Source organism: Chamaea fasciata, unplaced genomic scaffold (genome assembly GCF_029207755.1).
Source record: "Chamaea fasciata isolate MVZ Bird 193981 ecotype frontalis unplaced genomic scaffold, bChaFas1.0.hap1 SCAF_21, whole genome shotgun sequence".
NCBI lineage: Eukaryota > Metazoa > Chordata > Aves > Passeriformes > Sylviidae > Chamaea > Chamaea fasciata.
In genome coordinates this window covers 5,969,620-5,989,561 of record NW_027094106.1, presented here as the reverse complement: position 1 = coordinate 5,989,561, position 19,942 = coordinate 5,969,620, and the positions used below count along the sequence as shown (strand labels likewise).

Here is a 19,942-nt window from a genome sequence, read left to right as displayed (position 1 = left end):
CATTGGAAGCTGGGTCTCAGCCCAGCACCTGCTGAATGCAGGCGCCACTGTCCCTCCTCTGTCCGCTGTCCCCTCCCGGGGTGAAAGCAGACGTGGGCTATTGGGTTATTTATGGGTTACTGGGTTGTTTATGTCCCGCGTTCAGGACATCACCCCGGACGCTTTCCCAGCCCGGAGCAGCTGCACCACATCGGATCCCACGGGAAGCAGAGCCCAGCCCGGCCCCTCACTGCTGCAGGAGAGTCCCTGGGATATTTTTGTCATTCCCTGCGGGAATTCTCAGCCCTGGGAGCCTGGGGAGGGGCGGCAGGACCCCCTCACCTCCAGCCCCTGGTAAATGTGAATTCCAGGAAAGGGCACAACGCTCACCCCCAGCTCATTAACCACCGCGGGGCCCTCGCAGGCACGGCAGAACTGGGGATTTTCCTGATTTTTTTACGGGAAAAGGAGGCGAGAAAGCAGCAGTCGAGGGTATCCAAGCTCTCCCAGCAACAGCTCCGGGATGCAGCGAGGCTGGAGGGAGCGGGGTCCCTTCCAAGTGCTCCGAGATGTGAAACCGCGGATGCAGAGCCGGAGCTGAGCTGGGGATTTCCCGGGAGGATGCAAGGGGGAAAAGGAAAGTGACAGAGAAATCGGGAGGATTTAGCAAATTACCCAACGACTGCAAAACTCTTTGAAGATGGGAAGGGTGGGATAAAGCTCTTACTGAAATCCCCCAAACTGGGAGATAATCACTTCGCTGGACTTGGGCCAAGAATCCCAGTCCCTGCCATCGAGGAAGAGCAATCACTGGAAAGCCTCCTGGCACCTTCCCTATTTACGAAACCTCAGCTCTTTGCTTTTATTTATTATTATTTTATTTTTATTATTTTTAATTTATTTTTATTTCTTTCTTTCCCTGAGAGGTTCTCCTCTGGAAGGAGCCACCACCTGTTGCTTCCCAGGGAAAGAGGGGCACTTTCTGCCCCTGGGGTTAACCAGAGGGGGTTCAGAAGACCCACAGGGTCCTGGAGCCAGCCCAAATCTGGGGGAAGGCATCTCTGCCCCGTGGCACAGCCCAACCAAGGGATGCAGAGCTGTCCCACCAAGGTGACCCTGCTGGGAGCAGCCAAGGCAAGCTCGGAGCTCAGCAGCAAAGGGACAAACTTCTCCCTGCTCCAAGAAATAACCTGGCAAGGAAGCTGTGATGCTGCGGACAGGCTGAAAGCCAGGAACTCTTCAAATTCTAGGATTAGCCCTAGAAACGGGAGTGCTTCCAAGCCCCAGAGGTGTTTTGGTGCCCAAATCCAGGCATTGCTTGTCCCCTATGTCAAATATTCCTCTTTATTCCTCATTCAGGGCTGGAGGGAGCAGCGAGGAAAGGGCTGCTGGAGGTGCCAGGGGTTTATCCTCAGTGCTTTCAGATCACCCTGCAAAGTTCAGCCCCTCTGAACCCCCCTGCCAAGCCTGACCAGCAAAGAAGTTGAAATTCGGGGGATTTTGGGGGTTTTTTTCAAGCCCACAGCAGCAGGCAAAGGCAGGATTTGGGGCAGAGCCTCTGGATGTGGCACCAGCTCCATCCCCTCCCCTGATGCTGCAGGAGAGCAGCAGGATCGGAATGCACCCTGGGCACTGCCAGCGCTCAGGGGCCAGGGCTGAAACACGGGTTGATTTTAGCCCCAAAACTGCTCTGATCGGGTCATAATCCTTATTAAAAATTAATACAAAATCTAAAATAATACTAATTCGAACTTCTCTCACGCCCCTGGGCAGGGGGTGAGCAGCCTTTGCTGCCTGAACCGAGGCAGATGTGCCACAATCAATTCCTCACGCCTCAGCAGAGGTTTATCAACAGGGAGGAAACCCCTCCAAGTTTCCATATCGAACCACTCATTTCTGCTAAACCCACGTTTCCAGCAGGACATTCTCCTGCTTGCCATCCCCACAGCTGTGAGCTGGGCTACAAAGAGATCTCAGAAGCCCCAGCCAAGTGCCAGCTCTCCCCTCCAGCCATCCCCCAGGTCCTCACCACGCTCTCCTCAGGTGGACAAATCACCCTCCTGCCAAGGGCAGGCAATCAATACCCTCCCTTCCTTCGGGGGAAATGATATTCTGATTAAACCCCAAACGAGCTGAACTCAAACGCCAATTACCAGCAGAAAACATCAATAAAATGTGTTGTTACTGTTTAATGAGGTGGCTGGTTCTTCATCTGTCACCTCCCTTGGGGACACTCAGGGTGAAGAGGTCCTGAGGAAAGACGGAAAGTTAAACTGGGGAGCTCCAGCCTCACACACAGGTGACTGAAATATCTTTTCCAGCTCCTGGTTCAGTTTTTTTTTTTTTTTTAGTCCTCTTTTTAATAATTCAATCATCCAACCCATGTGGTGACGCCCATCACCCACAGCTGGTGTCACCAAGATGCTCTTGGGGGAGAAAAGGGGGAAGCTGAGCACATCCCTTGCTGCATGATGTGGCACCTGACATTTGGGAAGAACTGCAAAAATCCATCTCCAGGCTGAGAAAAATCCACCCTGCGGCATTTCCAGGGACTTTGCAGATGGTTGGGAAAGGTCGTGCTGTTATTGTGGGAGCTGAGCGAAAAGGGGGCCTGGCAATTCTGCCAGCTGGCCTTGAGATTTTGGGCTTAAGCAATCCAAAAAGGGATCAGAAAGATGAAAAAGTTTCATAAAAGTCACCTTGGCCATGCTGGGCTGGTTAATGGTTGGAGTTGATGATCTGAAATCTTTTCCAGCCTAAATGATTTTATGATCAGAGCGTGATTAAGTGGTCAGTGTGATTTTATGACCAGAGTGTGATTAACTGGTCACATTTCCAATTCCATGTGGTAATGGGGATGCTGGAAGCACATTGCCCAGGCTGGGAGGGACAGGGATCCAGGGGTTTCCTTGCTCCCCACAGGGTTTGGACAAAGGAGGATCAGGCAGGGCTCAGGTCCCATTTCACACAAAAACCCTGTAAGTTCCCATCACAGCCCATCCAGACCTTGCCATTATTCCCCTTTTAGATTTCATGCTTAAAACCCCTGCCAAGTGTAATTTCCCTCCATTTCCCAGGCACTCAGCTCAGCTTCAGCTCTCACACAAAAGCTTTAGGGAAGGGACATCTCTCTTTTTTTGCAGAGCAGATTGCAGGACATCAAAAGTCAGCAAAGAACCAGAGCTGCCTCCAGTGGGGTCTGAGCTTTCCAGACTTTTTCCTACTTCAGGACATCTTCACATATTGCAGATGTCTAAAGTACTCACAAAGAAGGATCTTCACACTTCAGCAAAAACAAAAAAAAGACCCAAGAAGAGCCATTAATACAGAATTAAGTTGAATCCTCATCGTCCCCCTGCTTTTATACCATATTTTGGGGGTTTAGAGGGGTTTTGTTCCTAGATCAGCTCTGCTTTTATGATGTTTCTGAAAGCAGAAAACAAATAATCCTCAGTGTCCTCGTAGCACTTTGGAACCTGAACGCTGTGTGGGATTTTCCTTGCCTACCTCGGAGGAAAAGGGAAAAGTCAAAACCTCACTGGGGTCCATGAGATCACCCTGTGCTGGAGCGCCCCTCCACGTGTCACCACTTCATACCTATAATTTCATCTCCTAAGGCTGAAAAACAAATTTGATGTCAGGAACTTGGAATGATAATTTGAATTCCAGCTCAAATAACAACACACGTGGCAGAGGAGCTGGATTATGGGGATATTTATTGGGGAGAAAGGCCCTGAGCTGGTGGTCGTGGTGCCCTGATTATCTTCATCCTGCACAAACTGAGGTTATTAATCCAGTTTTACAGCACACAGGGGTGGTAAATAAGAAGAAAAATGCTCATTTTAGCCCTGAGAGAAAATAACACATTTTAAAAAATGCGGGGCATAAAAACCTCAATGTAATTTGTAAGTTAAGTCTTTATCCCACAGGGCTGAAGGAGGGTTAGAAATGGATTATTCCATCCAGGTCACGACAACCACTTTTCTTGTTTTCATGGGTGACAGCTCGTGGAATCAAAGCCATCCTGCAAACCTGATCAGTTTACAGCTCAGGCAGGAAAAGACGTCGGGGCCAGGGATGTGGCCACACAGAAATTGCTCAAATGACAGGAAAACAGATCTTCCATCCACCCAGGGCAAAATCCACTTTGCTTCCATTCTCCAGCTGCTTGGAAGAGCTTTAAAACCTCTCCCTGTCCCCATTTATCTTGAATTTCAATGGGGAAGGTGAGGATAATGTTCCCTGTAGCACACAGCTCCCAAATTGAGATATTCGCCCAAATCCACTCCCCTGTGTTTGAACAGGGTCACATCTTCCACCTGAGGCCTGGGAGGAGCTGCTGCCCGGGAGGTGCAGGCACCAACAGGAGAATGGCCAGGCAAAGCTGGGGTTTGGGACGGGGCTTTGCTAAGCCCAGCCTTTCCCTGGCACAAAGCGGCAAGGGTGGGGATGAGCAAAGCCAACATCTCCCTCTGGGCAGCCTTCAGGGCTTGGAGGAGCCTCCAGGTACATCCCAGGGGTTGCAGTGAAACAGCACAAGGGCACAAGCCCCAAAGCAGCCTTGCCCAAGGCTCCACTTCCCCCTTTCCCCCACTGCTTATCCCAAATCCAAGCAGCTGGAGGGGTGCCTGACTCACTCCCTATCACAGCCATCAGTCATCCACACACGTGGCTTTGGTCTGTGGAAAAAAAGGGAATTGCTTTAATTTTCCAGCAGTTCAGGGCCAGATCTCCCTGCTGGCACGGAGAGCTGTGAATTTTTCACGGGGGCCCTTCTCTCCTTACTCAAAGTTTGTGTTTTCTGCTCATTTCTGCTGCAAACTGGAGCAGCGACATGAGATTTGGGGCATCCTGGCTGCTCCATCCCACCCCACACGGCTTTGCTGGGGTGTTTTGTCCCCTTTTCCTGGCCGTGGGGACAGGCAGACATCACCCTGAGGGCGGCACCCAGTGATTCCTCAGCCTGGAGCTGAGTTTTGGGAAGTGGCTTTGGAGCTGAGCTGCTCCCCAAGGAATCTCTTCCATGAGGAAAGAGGCAAGAACATAAAAGACTGGCCACAGGAGGGAAAACACTTGTTCAGATGTCTTTGATCCAAAGCAAACAGCCCCTTTCCTTGCTGGAAAACCTCCTGCACAGTCTGAGTGTCCTGGACAGCAAATCTGCCCCTTCCGAGGCCTCAGGAACCCCAAAAGGGACAAGAGCTGCACTCCAGGGTTTCCTTGAACTGCATTACACACATCTGCAAACAGGGATGGGACCAAATCCAACCCCTGGCTTCCAAATGATCTGGAAAAGAGTTTTTCCTTGGCTCCTTTAGCACCCCGACCCTCAGGCCAGGCTGGGAGACCCAATCCAGCCGTGCACCACTGCCTGGACACCCACACAAAGCTCACCCAAACATTTCCACCTCCCAAATTCCTCCCTCACAGCACTCCAGCCTCCCCCAGCACAAGCTGGAGCTTTTTGGGTTGGATTTGCTGGCTAGAATCAGCATCCCCTCAGCTCCACAGGCCAACTTTTTCCTGCCCGTACGGACTCAGGCCGTGTTTACCCAGGGCTTGGAAAAACGATTCAACTTTTATTTTAGCTCAGAGGAGAGACCAAGGGGTCACCTTTAAGCTGAGGGTGGTATAAATAGGAGCTGAGTGAAAAAAGCAATGTACAGAGAGTCAGGAAAGCCTCTCCAGGAGGGAGGAGGGAAGCAGGACCCCATAACCCTGAGCAGGGACATATTTAAAAGAGAAGTTTAACAGGAACCAGGATCCAGGTCAGCTCCATCCACCTCTGGATGGATAAGGACAAGCTCCCAGCTGCCTCAATACATATATTTATGTATATTTGTGCCACAGGGTGCAGAGCAAAAGCCAAAACTTCTGCAGCACTCCTGGCCCTGAGCGTTCTCCTGCTCCCACACATGGTGCCAAGCCTCTGTCAAAGTGAAATAAGTCTGGGGGAAGAGAGGGCTGGAAGCTGGAAAGTCACCTTGGTGACTAAAGCATGCAACTTTCTGGGGACTTAGAGAGCATCAGTATCTCAGGAAACCGCCACGAAACACTGGGATGAAGTTACTTTTCACCCAGCTGCCAAAAAAAAAAAAAAAAGAAAGAAAGAAAAAGGGTTTAAAGCACAGCTGGTGGCACCCAAACCTCAGTAAGGCAATGCCACCAACGAGGAGCTGCAGCACAGCCCTGCTGCTGCTGGAGTTGTTCTCTGCCAGCTGCACAACCCCTGCTTCCCTCCGCAAGGCAACACCCATCCCTACATCCATCCATCCCTCCATTCATCCATCTGTATGTCCATCCATCCATCCATCCATCCATCCATCCGTCCATCCATCCCTCCATCCCTCCATCCATCCCTCCATCCCTCCATCCCTCCATCCATCCATCCCTGGTGTGATGCTTTGAGCTGTGCAAAGCATGTGGGCAGCACCAAGGGCCCCCAAACCCCATCTCCTGCAGAGTAAGAGCCTCGGTGCTGCCCAGGCTGATTTTTTTGGGGTTTTGCCACCGCAGAACCCCGGAACGGTCAGGTTGGAAGGCCCAAGTTTGCTGCTTCCCACAGCACATGGCACAGGGTAGTGTGCAGACAGCTCTGGGATATCTCCAGTGAAGGGAGGCTCCATGACCCTCTGGACAGTCTGTGCCAGCTCTCACCTGCAGAGGGAAGAAATTCTCCCTCCGTTTCAGGTGGAGCTTCCTGGGCATCAGTTGCTGCCCGGTCCCCTTGCCCCATTTCTGCACACAGGGACAGGCAGGGATGAGGTCCCCCCGCAGCATCTCCTCTCCAGGCTGAACAGCCCCCTCAGCCTTTCCTCGTCAGAGATGCTCCAACCCCTTCATCCTCTTTGTCCCCCTGCTCCGGCCCCGCTCCTCTTGTCCTGAGGAGCCCAGAACTGGACACATCTGTCCAGATGTGCCTCACAGGGCTGAGCAGAGCAATGAGGACCTTGCATCTCCCTGCTCACCCTGGCACTGCCTCCTCCATAGCCTTTGATGCCAAAAAACCAAAAAAACCTGCAGGGGGACAAGGGAGAGCAAGGAGCTGGGCAGCTCCAGGCTCAGGAGTGGCCTCGGGGTGTTTTTCTAGGGAACACAGAGCTCTCCTCGGCCATGGCTCAGCCTCAGGAGGAGAAACCAGCTCAGTCACAGTGCTCTGGAAAAGGGCAAACCTCAGCAGGGGAACGGGGCCTCTCCTCCTGGAAACGCGCCCAGCACCAGGGGAGGTTTCTCCGCTCTCCCAGCTCACGGGGGAGGAGGAAGGAAAAAATCTTGCTCTCCACGGGAAAAGGGATCCATGGTTATCCTCACACAGCGCAGGGGTGCGGCCCCATCGTGATCTCACGCTGTAGGACATGGGACAGCCATCCTTGGTCTCTGGAGGTGGAGATTTGTGTCCCTGGTGTCCCCCGCAGCCACCCCACCCTTCCCGACGCCTTTTACTGAGTGCAGTTTTAGGAAGCCCTGCAGAGTCAGACTCACCCCACAGCCCCAGCAGCACCTTTGTGGCCTCACCTCACAACGTGAAAGAAATCTGTACATGCTCCAAAAAACCAAAAAAACCCCAAAAAAACCCAAAAACTCCAGCAATTTCCCTCCTTTCTGAACACTGACGGAGGCTATAACTGAGGAAAACATCCACCAGAAGCAGCAGTGAATGGCTCCATCCCTTCAGACACTCTCACAGGAAATTAAAGGCCTGTTATTAGCAGCAAATACAGGAGAGTGATGCCTGCAGGTCCATCCAGCCACGGATGATCCCAGCTCAAAAACGCCACACACAAGCCAAAAGGAGCCCCAACATTAGCCAAACATCCCTTGTTCAGCTGGAACACCTCATCCTCTTGGTCCAGACCCACCCAAACCGTGGGAGGATTTTCCCCTGGCACTCAGGGAGAAGCTCCACATTCCCAGTTTCCCAAGGCAGGGCATGAGGAGACCGTGGCACCTACTGGTTTGGGGCAGTGGATGTATCTCGCCAGGCTGATGATGAGGTCGTGAGTGATGGGATCCACCAGGTTCCTGAAGCTGGCGTAGCGATAGAGGACATCATCCAGGGAGGTGGACTCCATCCCTAAATCCTGCAGGAGACAGGGCAAAGGAGCAAGATCAGGCGGGATGGGAAAGCCAGCGGTTCTTAAAGCCTGCCCTTGGGAAAAACGAGGTTCACCTTTTTGGTGAAATTGAAAAGGTTTAATCAAAAGACAATAGGAGGCAGAGATAAAGCAAAGGTGCTTGGCGTTCAGTGCTTGGCGTTCAGCCAAGAGCACACCTGCTATTTCTGGAGACATCCCTTAAATACCTCTCCCTTTACATTAGCCTGCTGCATATTCATAGACCATTATGCACATTTATACTTTTTCACAAACTAATTTTTATATTCTAGGAACTGTTTTGCACGGCCACTCCTTGGGTCTGCCTTTTCAGAGCACACACGGGTTTTGGCTGTGGTTTGAATCCATTCTTTTTATCACTTCCAGTTTGGGCCTTGGTCTATACTTTTCACAGATGGGAGGTGTTTGATAGCAGCAGCAAGGTCCTCATCATATGTTCACTGGATGTTATCCCAGCCAAGCAGGCAGTTTAACCATACTATATCAACTATTACCACTCTGCTTATTTTTTTGCCAGCAGCAGAAATAAAAACTGTATCCATACAGCAGAGTCATTTTAATACGACACATATAGCATTCATCTTAACCCTTGCAAAAAGCCAATATAATATGTATTGTGAAAATACAATATGATGTGTATTTATAACAGCCAAGGAGGAAACCATCCCCAGCAGCTCCCACTGAAAATCTTGTTGCAGGGTTTTTTGTTTTTTTTTTTTTCCTGCAGTTTCAGCGACAAAGAGAAGGAAGGGACACCTGGTGTCACCTTGAGGGGAGCTGCACTCCTGGCCTTCACCTGCTCTGCAAAGAGGCTTTGGGGCTGCAGGATCAGCCTCGTGATCCCACTGAGTTAATGACACCCTTGCAACAGGATGAAATCCAAGATGACCCCAGAGAACATCACACAGAGCTGCAGCTGGAGAATAAATGCAGCACTGGGTGAGTTTTCTGCACAGGGAGGGAAGGACCAGCCTAAAACGGCAGCAGTGCAAACAGGGGGATGGATTGGAGTGAGGGAAGAGCAAAATGCTGGATTGGACTGACTGGGGAGGAGTAGGAGCTCTGCCAGTGGAGACTGGACAGGGTGGTGCCAGAGCAGCTCAGATGGAGCAGATCCTGCCCCAGGGATGGGCCAGACGCCCCAGGGCCCCTCCAAGGCTCCTTTCCATGGTTTGTAATTCTCAGACAGAACAATTTGAGGAATTTTGAGAACTCCTCGTTGTATGGAACACATCATTGCAGAGGGATGAGGAGGGCAAGGGTTACACACAGTGCACTCCTTTTACCTCAAACACATTTCTGTATGTAATACCCAAATAATCTTTTTATTCCCTTTTGAGCTTTTCTTATTCCCCGTGGAGCTGGTGGCACGCGGCACAAAGAATTTCCTCTTGGCAAACACAAGCCAATAACACCTCTTGGCACCGTGCAATAAATTAAAGCTTGTGCTGAGCTCCGAGATGCTCCAGCCCCCCAAAAAACCCCACGGGAAGGCACACTGCTTGGAGGTGCGGATGCTCCGTGGTTTCGGACAGGTTGAAAACAAACATCTAGGCTTTAAAAAGAAAAAAAAAGAAATCCATTATGCCTTCAGACACAGCAGCCCGAGGGATCTCACATTACAGCAATTACAGCTCAGGCCACAAACGAGGTGACAAGTGTTTATCCCACTGCTTTCCTCGGTATTTTAGGATCAGCCCCGCAGCACTGGCCGAGTTAACACCAACTCCTTGACTGCAAACAGGTTATTTAGTGGAAAAAAAAAAAAAAAAAAAGAGCCGAGGTTTTAAAAACCACACGAGCGTGAGGCTGCTCTGCCTTGGGAGCATAAAAAGCCCTTCGGAACAACAAAGCCGAGCTGCCACAAAACCCAACCCCTGCACGTGCCCGTGGGAACAAACGTGCCCAGGTGCGAAAATCAAGTGGCCAAACTGATTTCTGGCCTGTCTCACGGCTTCTGCCAAGTTGTACTTCAAAAAAAGAATTAATCTCAGCATGGAGGGAGCTTGGGCTCCTTTGCAGGAGGAAGAAGAAATAGAAATTGTGCAGGGAGGTGCTCCAAGGAAACTCCCGCTCTTCCAGGGAGAGAAGCAGCGGCGTGGATGTCACCTTCCCAGTTCGGTAAAGCTCAGCATTAGGATCTAGCAAACGTTAGATAAAAGCTGGATTTGGTCCGTGATCTATGGAAAACAGCAGGCACGACCTGAGGGCCAATGTGGGGACTTGGGACAGCTCACTGGGACCTCTCAGGGTCAAACCAGGCTCAGCATCATCATCTCAAAACTCTTCACCATTTTCTCCTCAGCTAAAATTAAAACATCCAGCTCATAAATCAGGGAATTTCTCCTCCTCTCTCCTGGGAGAACTTCACATTTTTCGCATGGAGCCTTCCCTCCCCCGTCCTGGTACACGCATTTTTTGTGCACAGATGTCTTTCTCAGCTGCTCCCCAAACCCCTCTGCCACACCAGCATTGTCTCTTTTTCCATCACACGCGATATTTCGAAGCCTCTCAAGGCTGGAACCCGTTCGAGGCCAAGCAATGAGCTCATCTGCAATTTAATAACTTAACACCAGTTCAGGCTGTCAGCAGCGAATCACCGATCGCCGGCTCTGCAGAAAACGCCCAGCATCTGGCTCCAGCCACCTTTTTTTTTCCCAGCACATTCCCTTTTCCCAGGGGATTTTACCTGGCTGGCAAGTGCAGATTTCAAATAAGTAAGTGTTTAAAGTGCTGGGAGTTGTGAGCTGCCTCAGGACAGATTTGAGGGGTGTTCAGGAGTGGATCCGAACCCCTGAACTCTGCTGGGGTGCTTTGTCCACGTGTGTCAGGAAAATGGGAACATCTCTGCAGGTAGTGACAGGAAAAAGGGGAATTTTTCAAACAGAAATCACCCATGACTTCCCTGCAGTTTATCCCATTTGTTTCCAGCGTTAGGAAACCATTCATCCATCCTTATCCACTGGAAGGAAAACTTCCTGCCACCAAGCAGCTGAACCTCCACTGGAGGAGACTTCTGCAAATCTAGCAGTGTAAAACTATTAGTTAAAAAACAAACAAACAACAACAAAAACACCAAAAAAATCCAACCACCTACCCCACTCTGAGGGGTGAATTTGAAATTTATATCCAAAAATCCAGCAGAAAAAAATGTAACGTGTTCCTCCAGCAGCCAGCAATAGAAATTCCCCAGTCACAGCCATGAAAGTCATAAAAAAACCCCCGAATTATTTTTGAAAAGAAAACTCCAAGCCCAAGTGAGAGGCACAGGGATGCTGTGCCCTATCTGTTGTTTTCAGAAAAAAACCACGAAACCAGCTCTTTTCCCCCAAAACTCAGAGCTCACCCTCCACTCCCCAGGCCAACATCACCCAAGCAAAACCTCTAGGAGCTGCAGACCCAACTTATCTTTCCCTCATGCCAGGTAAAACAACTTCTTATTCCTTTCTGCTGTCAAAAACTGCAGCTCCAAGGCTTTGGGAGCTCCAGGTAGTGTTTCCACCAGTGCCAGCATCCCCCAAGCCACACACAGCCATAACCAACCACATTTTTGCTTATTAAACCATTGATCACTGCAAATTGAGTTGTAATTAGAGGGAAATGCAGCAGGCCCCTGTGAGGAGTCACTGAGGAAGCAGCTTCTGCTGTTGTTGTTTCCACTAACGCGGAGTTATTGCTGCCCAAATGAGGTTCCCGTGCAAAAAAAAAAACCAAACTCAGCACAGCTGCTCACAAATATCCCAAGAGCTGCTGTTTTGGCCAGCACCTCTTCCAAAACTCCTTTATCACCACTAAATTCAGGGCAGCATCCTGGATTTCCAAGCAGGGAGGTTGGTGCTGTAAACAAGAGTTGGGCACAAAAGGAGGGAGGAAGGATTAATTAATTAATTCAGTGCTCCATCCATCATCTGCTCCAAGTTATCTGGGGAAAAAAAACATTCCAGCAGGTGGGAATAGTGTGGGGAGGAAGGTCAGCTCAGAGAGAGGGGTGGGATGTGCCTCAACCCCATCTTTTTTGGGATGTTGGACACGTCCTGCTGCTCAACCCGTGTCCTGCGAGGAAAATCCAATCACTCCTCCTACTCTTCCCCAAGACAAGATTTTTAAGGCAGGAATCGATTTCGGGTTGAGAGGAGAGCAAAGCACCCCAAAGGTAATGATGTCACAGCAGGTTTTAGACAAAGCAGCCCTCAGCCACACAGAGATGATCAAATTTGCACTTTTGAGGAGGGCAGGCAGCATTTGGGAGCTCAGCTGTGACGGGAGCAGCACATCTGGATGGGGCATCCCAAAAAGCCGCCCAGGGGACCTCCACACAAACCAGCAACTGCTTCTGCAGGTTTAATGTCCATCCCACCAGCCTGGAGTAAAATCAGAGTTTAAATATGTGTTGTTCTATGGTTGTTTTCTTTTCTGTTTCACAGAGTTAATACGGGTTTGGGAGGCACAAACGGCTCATTCCAGCCCTGAGAGAGGGTGCAGGGAGAGAAGGGAGTCGATGCTTGAGGGAAGGAGCAAACATTTCCCTGGCAGACTGACTCAAATAATAAATGGTGGCAGCTTGAACCCCCTCCAGGAGGCTGGAATTGGAGGAACTTGGAGAGATGGATTAATGGGCAGAGATGTGATGCTGCCAGCCAGATAATAAACAACTGAGGAGAGGAGATTTGCAGAAAAATGCTCTTTTATTTCATACTGCCGGGCAAAGGCAATGACTCCAACTGGAATTTGGCCAGATTACAGCGAAGACTCCTTCAGGAGAGTGCCTGTGGATGTTTAACGAGGATGGCCTCAGCTCTCCTGACTTACAGAGCCACTGGGATCCCAGGAAAAGCCTGGAAATGCTCTTGGAGGAAGGTGAGTCCAGGATTTGCTTTGAACATCTCCAAAAATTCCCATCCACCACTGCCTTTGACACAACTCTTTGCCTTGAGCTCACCAAATATTATCCACCCATCCCTCCTAAAGCAGCAGGAGCTGCCCACATCCTGGTTTTCCATCCAAGCCTGGGGCTGTGGCTCCAGCTGGGGCTCCAGCCCCAGGCCAGGATCCTGCTGGCCATGCAGAGCCTGCACCAGATGGCTCCTGGTGGGACTTGTCACTTGTTCCTGCTGCTCCCAGACGGATGGGTGACAGCCCAGCCTGCCAGCAGGCTCAGCCCAGAGGCACCAGAGTCACTTCAGAACTCTCCCAAGGAGAGTGATGCCACCAAGTTTGCCTCCTGCAAAAGGAAGAGGCAGAAAAAGCTGCAGGACTAAGGAGGACCTGAGCAAAGCACAACTGAAGGGTCACTCTCCCACCCCCTCAGCTCCTGCTCCAACCAGATCCCCCCACATTCCCTGGCTAAACCCCAAAGGAAAAGGTTCATGCATCAACCCTGCATGACACCCGCCCTATTAACTGCCTGCTGGGCCTCCCCTTCACAGCCCTGCAGTGAAACACTAAATGCAAATATAACCAATCTAATCAAATCTGCCATTTCCAGCCTCGTGTGTCTGCCCAAAGAGCTTCCTGGAGCATCCCAGGTGCTGCCTGGAGTATCCAAACCAGAGGTCAGGAGCAGAAGTTCATACATTTATCATCCCTTTTGCCCTGTGACCTGCAGCTCTGAGGAGGGAACTCCTGCCTCAGCACGGGGCTGATTCCCAGGACCAGCCCCAGCCTTGATCACGCTGCCAGCTCCCAACTGCAAAAAAAAAAAAAAAAATTACTCATTTTCACTTGCAAAAGCCTTCTAGATCTCTGCTGGAAAATGGACTTGGAGGACAGGCTGCCTATTATCTCCTGTCAGGGAAGGAGCCAGGGCTGCCACCTAAGCTCAGTCTGCTGTCAATTCATACCAGGGTGGTGATTCATCCTGCTCTGAGACAGCTGGGCTGACTCAGGCCCTGGATGAGCTTGTCTCTCTCAGTTACCTGCCAAGAAAAGCCCCCTCTAATTAGCTGATCCTAGACATCCAGTGTTGAGGCAACTGGAGCAGGGAGGATCCCCCTGGTGCTGCTCTCACCTTTGTTTTCCAGCACCACAAGCACGGAGCTCTGCGTGGTTTTCGTGCCCGCTCTCCCAGCCAAAAGCAGCCCCAGCTGTTTTGCAGCTGATCACCCATCCAGATTAGTTACATTTTTATGATTTGCTTCAGGACCCCACGGGGTGTTTTTGGAGGTAACTCGAGGCTCAGACAACTCTTGTCCTTGGAAGGTGACAGGAGATGCCTGCTGGCCACTGAAGATTTTTATTTGTGCGTGCAGCTCTCGCAGCCTGCCCTCAAGAGCAGTAAATCCACCAACAACTCTAAAATAAGTATTTACAGGAACAAAAGAGAAAAGCAGAACTGGGATCCTTGCAGGGAAGGGGAAGAGGTTCACAAGGAGAGGGTGGCACTGTCAGATGGGGAGGAATCACTCGCCCTCTTCCTTTCCAGAGCCTGTGAGAGACCGACCCGGTGTCTGGGCTTGCAGCAAGGGAAGGGTTCCTGCTACAAGAGCAGCATTCCAATCACAATTCCCTGCCTGGAATCACACACCAGGCTCCCCACTCCCTCTTCAGCTGATGGGAGTTGTTGGATCAACAACTGAGCCCACAAGCTCAGTCTGCTCCTCACCCCCACCCTCACAGAGAGCACTCCGTGAGCAGACACCCCCTGGCACATCCCTGCAAACATCTCTGCTGGGAAAAGAGCCCAAAAACCCCTCACCCAGATGGGCCAGCCTCAGAAATGGATCAAACAGGCAACAAGGCTGGTGCTGCCTGTCCGTCCTGCCGCCCCTCTGTCCTCCCCCAGGTGACTCTGTGTGTCACCACCCCGGTCAGACTGTGGGAAAGGGGCACGGCTCTCACAGGTGATGAAGGTCCTCTGAGTTCAGGGGAATTGGGAGAGAAGAAGGAACAGATCCCAGCAAGGGCAGGAGCAGGGTTTGGCTGTGGAAAGCCGTGCAGGGCAGAACAGATGCTCTGCAGCTGAGCCAGATGGTCCCCAGCTGCTGTCAGGGAGCCTGCCTGCGCCAGGACACTGCATCCTCCCAGAGCTGGGCTTTGCCTGGTGGGATGGAGGGGGCAGGAAAGCTCAGCCTGACCTGACCCTGACCTAACAGAGCAAATGAGACCCTGGGAGTCCTCACCTCTCTCTCCTCCCTGCTCTGATCCAGCCACCTTCTCCAAATGACCCTTCACAATTCACACAACCCTGCCAGGCTCTGCCATTAATTCCAAACCAGGCTGTGCTTAGGAAGGAACCAGGATTTATTGTCTTGGCCCAGCTGCTGTCACCATGAGAGGCTTCAGGAGGAGGCCAGCGTGGGTCTCCTGATGTACAGTGGGTGAAAACCTCTCTGAGCCCACCCCGACCTGCTGCTCCCAGGACAGCCAAGCAAGAAGGAATTGCAAATCTCACTTGAAACAACAAATCTGCCTTTTTATCCATTCTAAAAATGTTGCTTTTCATGGGCCCCCCCTCTCCCTTCTCAGCCAGGAGAGCTGTTGCAATCCAATGAAGGAAAAAGAAAGTTGATAATTTCGGGGGATTGACCAACGCAGCCGAAAATGCCGAGGTGGGGATTGCCCCCAGCTATCCGAGGGGTTTGTTTTGATGCCCAGCCCTGGGAAACACTCCCACACCCTCCCCCAGCACCTGCAGCATCAACAATGCCGTTCCTGTCTCACCTGGAAGCCTCCTGGACCCGGCAGAAATCAATCCACTCCTGCACACACAATGAGAGGCTGCAACCCAAGAAGGGCTGTCTCCAAGCTGCTCCCACTCCCGAGCCCTGAGCTGATTATTATTGCATTAGCCATGCAGGGATGCATTGTTAGCTCTCAATGGATGCTAAACTCTGCTTCAAAAGCGCGGAATTTCGGGGTGGGAGACTGCAGGAATGTTTTGGCACCCCTTTAATAGGTGCTGGGATAAAACCCTCAGATATTTCTGAGGCAGAAAATAAGCATCAGTGATTCCTCATCACAGCCCTCTCCCGGAGTTATTCAAGGGAAATAATTGAAGGCATCTTTGAGAGACGCAAATATTCAATTAACTCTCCAAACCGGCCGCTGTGGAATGATGTGAGCATGACAAAAAGATAATTTAAGTGAACAAATTGCAGCTGGCTCCCATAAAATCATGCCAAGCCTTTGGGGGTTTTTTTGGGGGGCCGTTTACACCATTGCAGGAGCACAGGGAAAAAATGGGTTTGGATCAATAGCAATGCCCGAATATACCAGAATCCAGGTATATCCCCGGGTTTTTTACCAGCAAGGAGAGTGGAATTACTCAGCACAAGAATCTGGCTGAGTATCACTGCAGGAATTAGGAGATTTTGCAAGGTAAAGATTTAGATGGAACAAGATACAGAGAGATTTTCGCTCAGAGCAAAAGAGGAGGAAGTTGGGTTGATCTAAACATTGAAATAAAAGCTCCCTGACCCTTTTTTGCATTAAAATTTATCCTCAGGAACAGCCTATTCCATGAAACCACTCAGTACTTTCCCAGCTGTTAAAAGGGAATTCCAGCAAAGGAGAAAAACCAACCTGATCCCAGAGCACCAAACTCGTTTTCTGAATTAAGACAAAGCAACAGGAGCAGAATAAAAATAAAGGTTTCCCCAAGGAAGCCAGCATCACCCAAGTAATTAATATGGACAACGTGAATTCCAATTCTTTCATTTGCAAATCCAGCATCCCCAGTTAATCTCGAGCACGGACAAAGTCCATTAATAAAGCAGATTCCTGTAATGGGATTCAAAGCAACGGCAAATCAATGCATAAAAAACCCCAAACTTGTGTGGTTAAATAATCTACACTTTGCATAATAACATCAGTGCTGTGAGGCTGGGTGGTTGTGTGGAGACAAATTCCAGAGCAATCCCAGCAGGAAAATCAGATTGAGGTGGGGAAAACCTCCCTGCTCAGGGGCTCTGGGGTGAAATCCATGAGCCAAGGGAAAATCTTCCTCACGCTCCATGAAACCTCTGCGGAGCAGCCCCACAAAGAGCTGGGAGCTCCCCAAGCAGCTTTTCAAAGAGTGAGGGGAGATGATTTCCCTTAAAATCCTTTCTCAAGCCCTCTGGTCTCACCCTGGGTGTCTCCCCTCCAGGACCTGGCAGTTCTGGGATTCAGCAGACCCTGGCAGGACCTTTCCTGTGCCCTCCACTGCCAGCTCAGCTGGATTTACTGATCCCAACTCCTCCTGGTTCACCAAACCACTGCCTTTTTGGTCACCTTTGATACCTCAGAGCTCCCTGCAGAGAGTGATCAGAAGGAGAAACCGAGGCACAGAAAGTTAAACCCACCCCCCCAAACTCTGCTGCCCTCGACATCCCCATTTCCAAACACCTCCAGCTGCGAGGCCACGGCTCTGCTCTGCTCCTGCTCCTCTGGGATATCTCCTCTCGAGCTTGCCAAGTCAGAAAACCACTTAAATACCTGATTAACTACAAGCACATGTTTAAATCCCGCTGGAGCCAAAGGGGTTGGATTAAGCAGAGCGCTTCAGACAGGTTTTTGTTAAGCAAAACTTCTTTCCTCCGCCCAACTCCCTCCAACAGGGAGGGACTGGGACACCCCAGAGCGAGATACAGCTGAAGTGAGCAGTGGAAGAAGCATTTTGGAAAAAAATCAGGGAATGATTTTGATCCCCGGGGGACACGGGCTGGGCTGATGGAGAGTGCTCTGCCCTCCAGAGCCAGCCAACATTGAAATCCTCCTCTCCATTTCACCACACACCCCAGAAAGGCCACAGGGTGGTGGCTGCTGCTCCCGAGCCCCAGAGATGTGAGAGATTAACCCAAGAATGGCCCGAGAAGGGAAATCCTCCCCAGGTTTCACTGAGGGGCTGGACAGACACAGGTAACACACAGCTTTTCTGCTGTGCCCTGCCGGTCGGGTCTGGGTCCTCTGGGAGGGAAAGGGGTGCTCCCTGCACCCCCAAACCCACAGGACAAGGAGGCAAACCCCATGCCAGGCAAGGAGAAGCAGGAACATCCCTCCTGCTGGCACAGGCACTATCACATCCTGTTTTCAGCAATGAAAAGTGTCAAACCCGACACGCCCCCCGCCACTAAAATCCAAATATTTCTGCTTTGTTTGACAATCAGGGCCATTAAGTTGCTGCTGTTGATATTCCATTTCCCGGTGGAGATGCCAGAGGAACTCGGGAGGACGAGACACAGAACACACCTTGGCCCGGGGAGCTCCTGCCGGGGAGATGGAGCCCGCGGTGGATCTGCGGCCCCAGGGATGGGCAGGAGCCTGAGCTGGGTGATGAAAACCACGCCTGGAGCTCACTTTGCAGGAGAGGATCCACGGCAAAGCTGCTGCTCCCAGTGCTGAGTCACGGCTGCTGTGCAGGGCTCGGTGCTGGCTTTTCCCTCTCTCAGCTCCCAGCCTGGATCAGGAGTTTCCTCCCCTCCGTGGCTCCTGCCCAGCCCTGTCAGTGTGAAGGACAAAAAGACACCCAGGAACAAGGCAGGGAGCAGCTCCAGAGTGGGAATATCAGCAAAGCACCCATGTCTCCATGCCCTGGGTCATTCCCTGAATTCCCTACAGTGTGACACCACCCCAGAAATGTCCCCAGAGAGGAGCAGAGGCCTGGGATGCCTAATTAGCACCCTGCTAATCCCTCCTGCTTCCCCAGGGGTGGCTGAGCCCTCCTGGGAACACTCTGCAGGATCCCAGGGAGCGCAGGATATTCCCACAGGTGCCAGAACAACGTCTGGGGCTTGCAGCTCCTACTGCAATCCCAGTTCCTGCACTGCAAGCCCAGAAGGTTGATTTTCCAACTCCAGAACAGCCACTGCTGATATTTGTCACAGCAGAGGAAGGACAACCCCAGAAACTTTCAGGACACAGCACCAAATCCTTAATCTCGTTTCCCAGGGGCTGAATAATCCCTGAAACCTGATGAGCTGAGCAAGAGGAAAGCCAGGATGAGCTCATTGTGCTGAGCCTCCCCTTCCCTGCTCAGGTCCCACCGAGACATCCCCAGCCCTGGGCTGGAATTCCTCGAACGGCCACAAGCAGCTGATTTCAATATCATTAAAACATGACTAACACAGGCTTGGAGCTGGTTTTAGAGTGCAGGAGCCACTGGTGTGGGGTGAATCAGACTCCTCCAGCCTCACGCACACAGATGTGGGTGAGCCATGGGGTGGCACTTAGCACACAGTGACATCAAACCCATCTTGGGACCTTCTTCCCGGGCCAAGAAATGCCAGAAATTCATGCCTGGGAGAAAGATTCCTTTTTTTTTTTTTGCAAGGCATGAAACAGGAAGAAAAAAAGGTTGGTTTTCTCTGAAGATCCCACAGGCTCATCCAAAATCACCACTGACAAGTAAATAGGTTGGAAAAACCTCCCTGTGAGAGCCAGGCTGACTCAATCTGTGTTATCTTTTCCCTCTTCACTTTATCTTCCCTGATGTGCCTGCTCAGGAAGAGATAAGGAGCAGCTGCTGGGTTCCGTGCTCGTGGCTCTGCCACTTCCGTGCACTTCATTCCTGTTCTTGGGAATTCCCTGCTCCCCTTCCCCTTTGCCAGAGGGATGCTCAGCCATTCTGCTCCTCCATTCCCGCTGAAAAACGAGGAGTAGAGAAGCTTTTTCCCTGGTGAAGAATCCTGGGATTATTTAGGGTGGAAAAGCTCAAGTCTGACCACTAACCCACCTCTAAACCGTGTCCCCACATCTACACATCCCATAAATCCCTCCAGGGATGGGGATTCCAGCATCCTGCTGGCTCTGGGATGGCTCAGGCAGAGCTGGAACAGCTGGGTCAGCCCTGGGTCCCACCAGGATTTTGCACGATGTCATTCCCATCCTCCTGCAATCAATGGGATGATCTCAGCCCGTGGGAATGGCACTGT

General features: G+C 51.2%; 1 protein-coding gene and 1 long non-coding RNA gene across 3 annotated transcripts in view; both read right to left on the bottom strand.

Moving 5' to 3' along the window:
* LRRC75A (leucine rich repeat containing 75A) overlaps window positions 1–19,942 on the bottom strand; it is a 57,107-nt gene that overhangs the window by 25,658 nt on the left and 11,507 nt on the right. The window contains exon 2 of the mRNA XM_066201742.1: window positions 7,932–8,060. Within this exon, the coding sequence (XP_066057839.1) occupies window positions 7,932–8,060 (129 nt within the window). The remainder of the gene's footprint in view (window positions 1–7,931; window positions 8,061–19,942) is intronic.
* On the bottom strand, window positions 12,503–17,487 carry LOC136299801 (uncharacterized). Of its 2 annotated transcripts, none has more exons than XR_010723573.1 (3): window positions 17,418–17,487; window positions 13,486–13,779; window positions 12,503–13,314 (listed from the first exon to the last, which is right to left on the bottom strand). It is a non-coding gene; the product is annotated as an uncharacterized lncRNA (long non-coding RNA). The 2 variants fall into 2 exon arrangements; XR_010723572.1 differs by having other exon boundaries at window positions 13,667–13,779.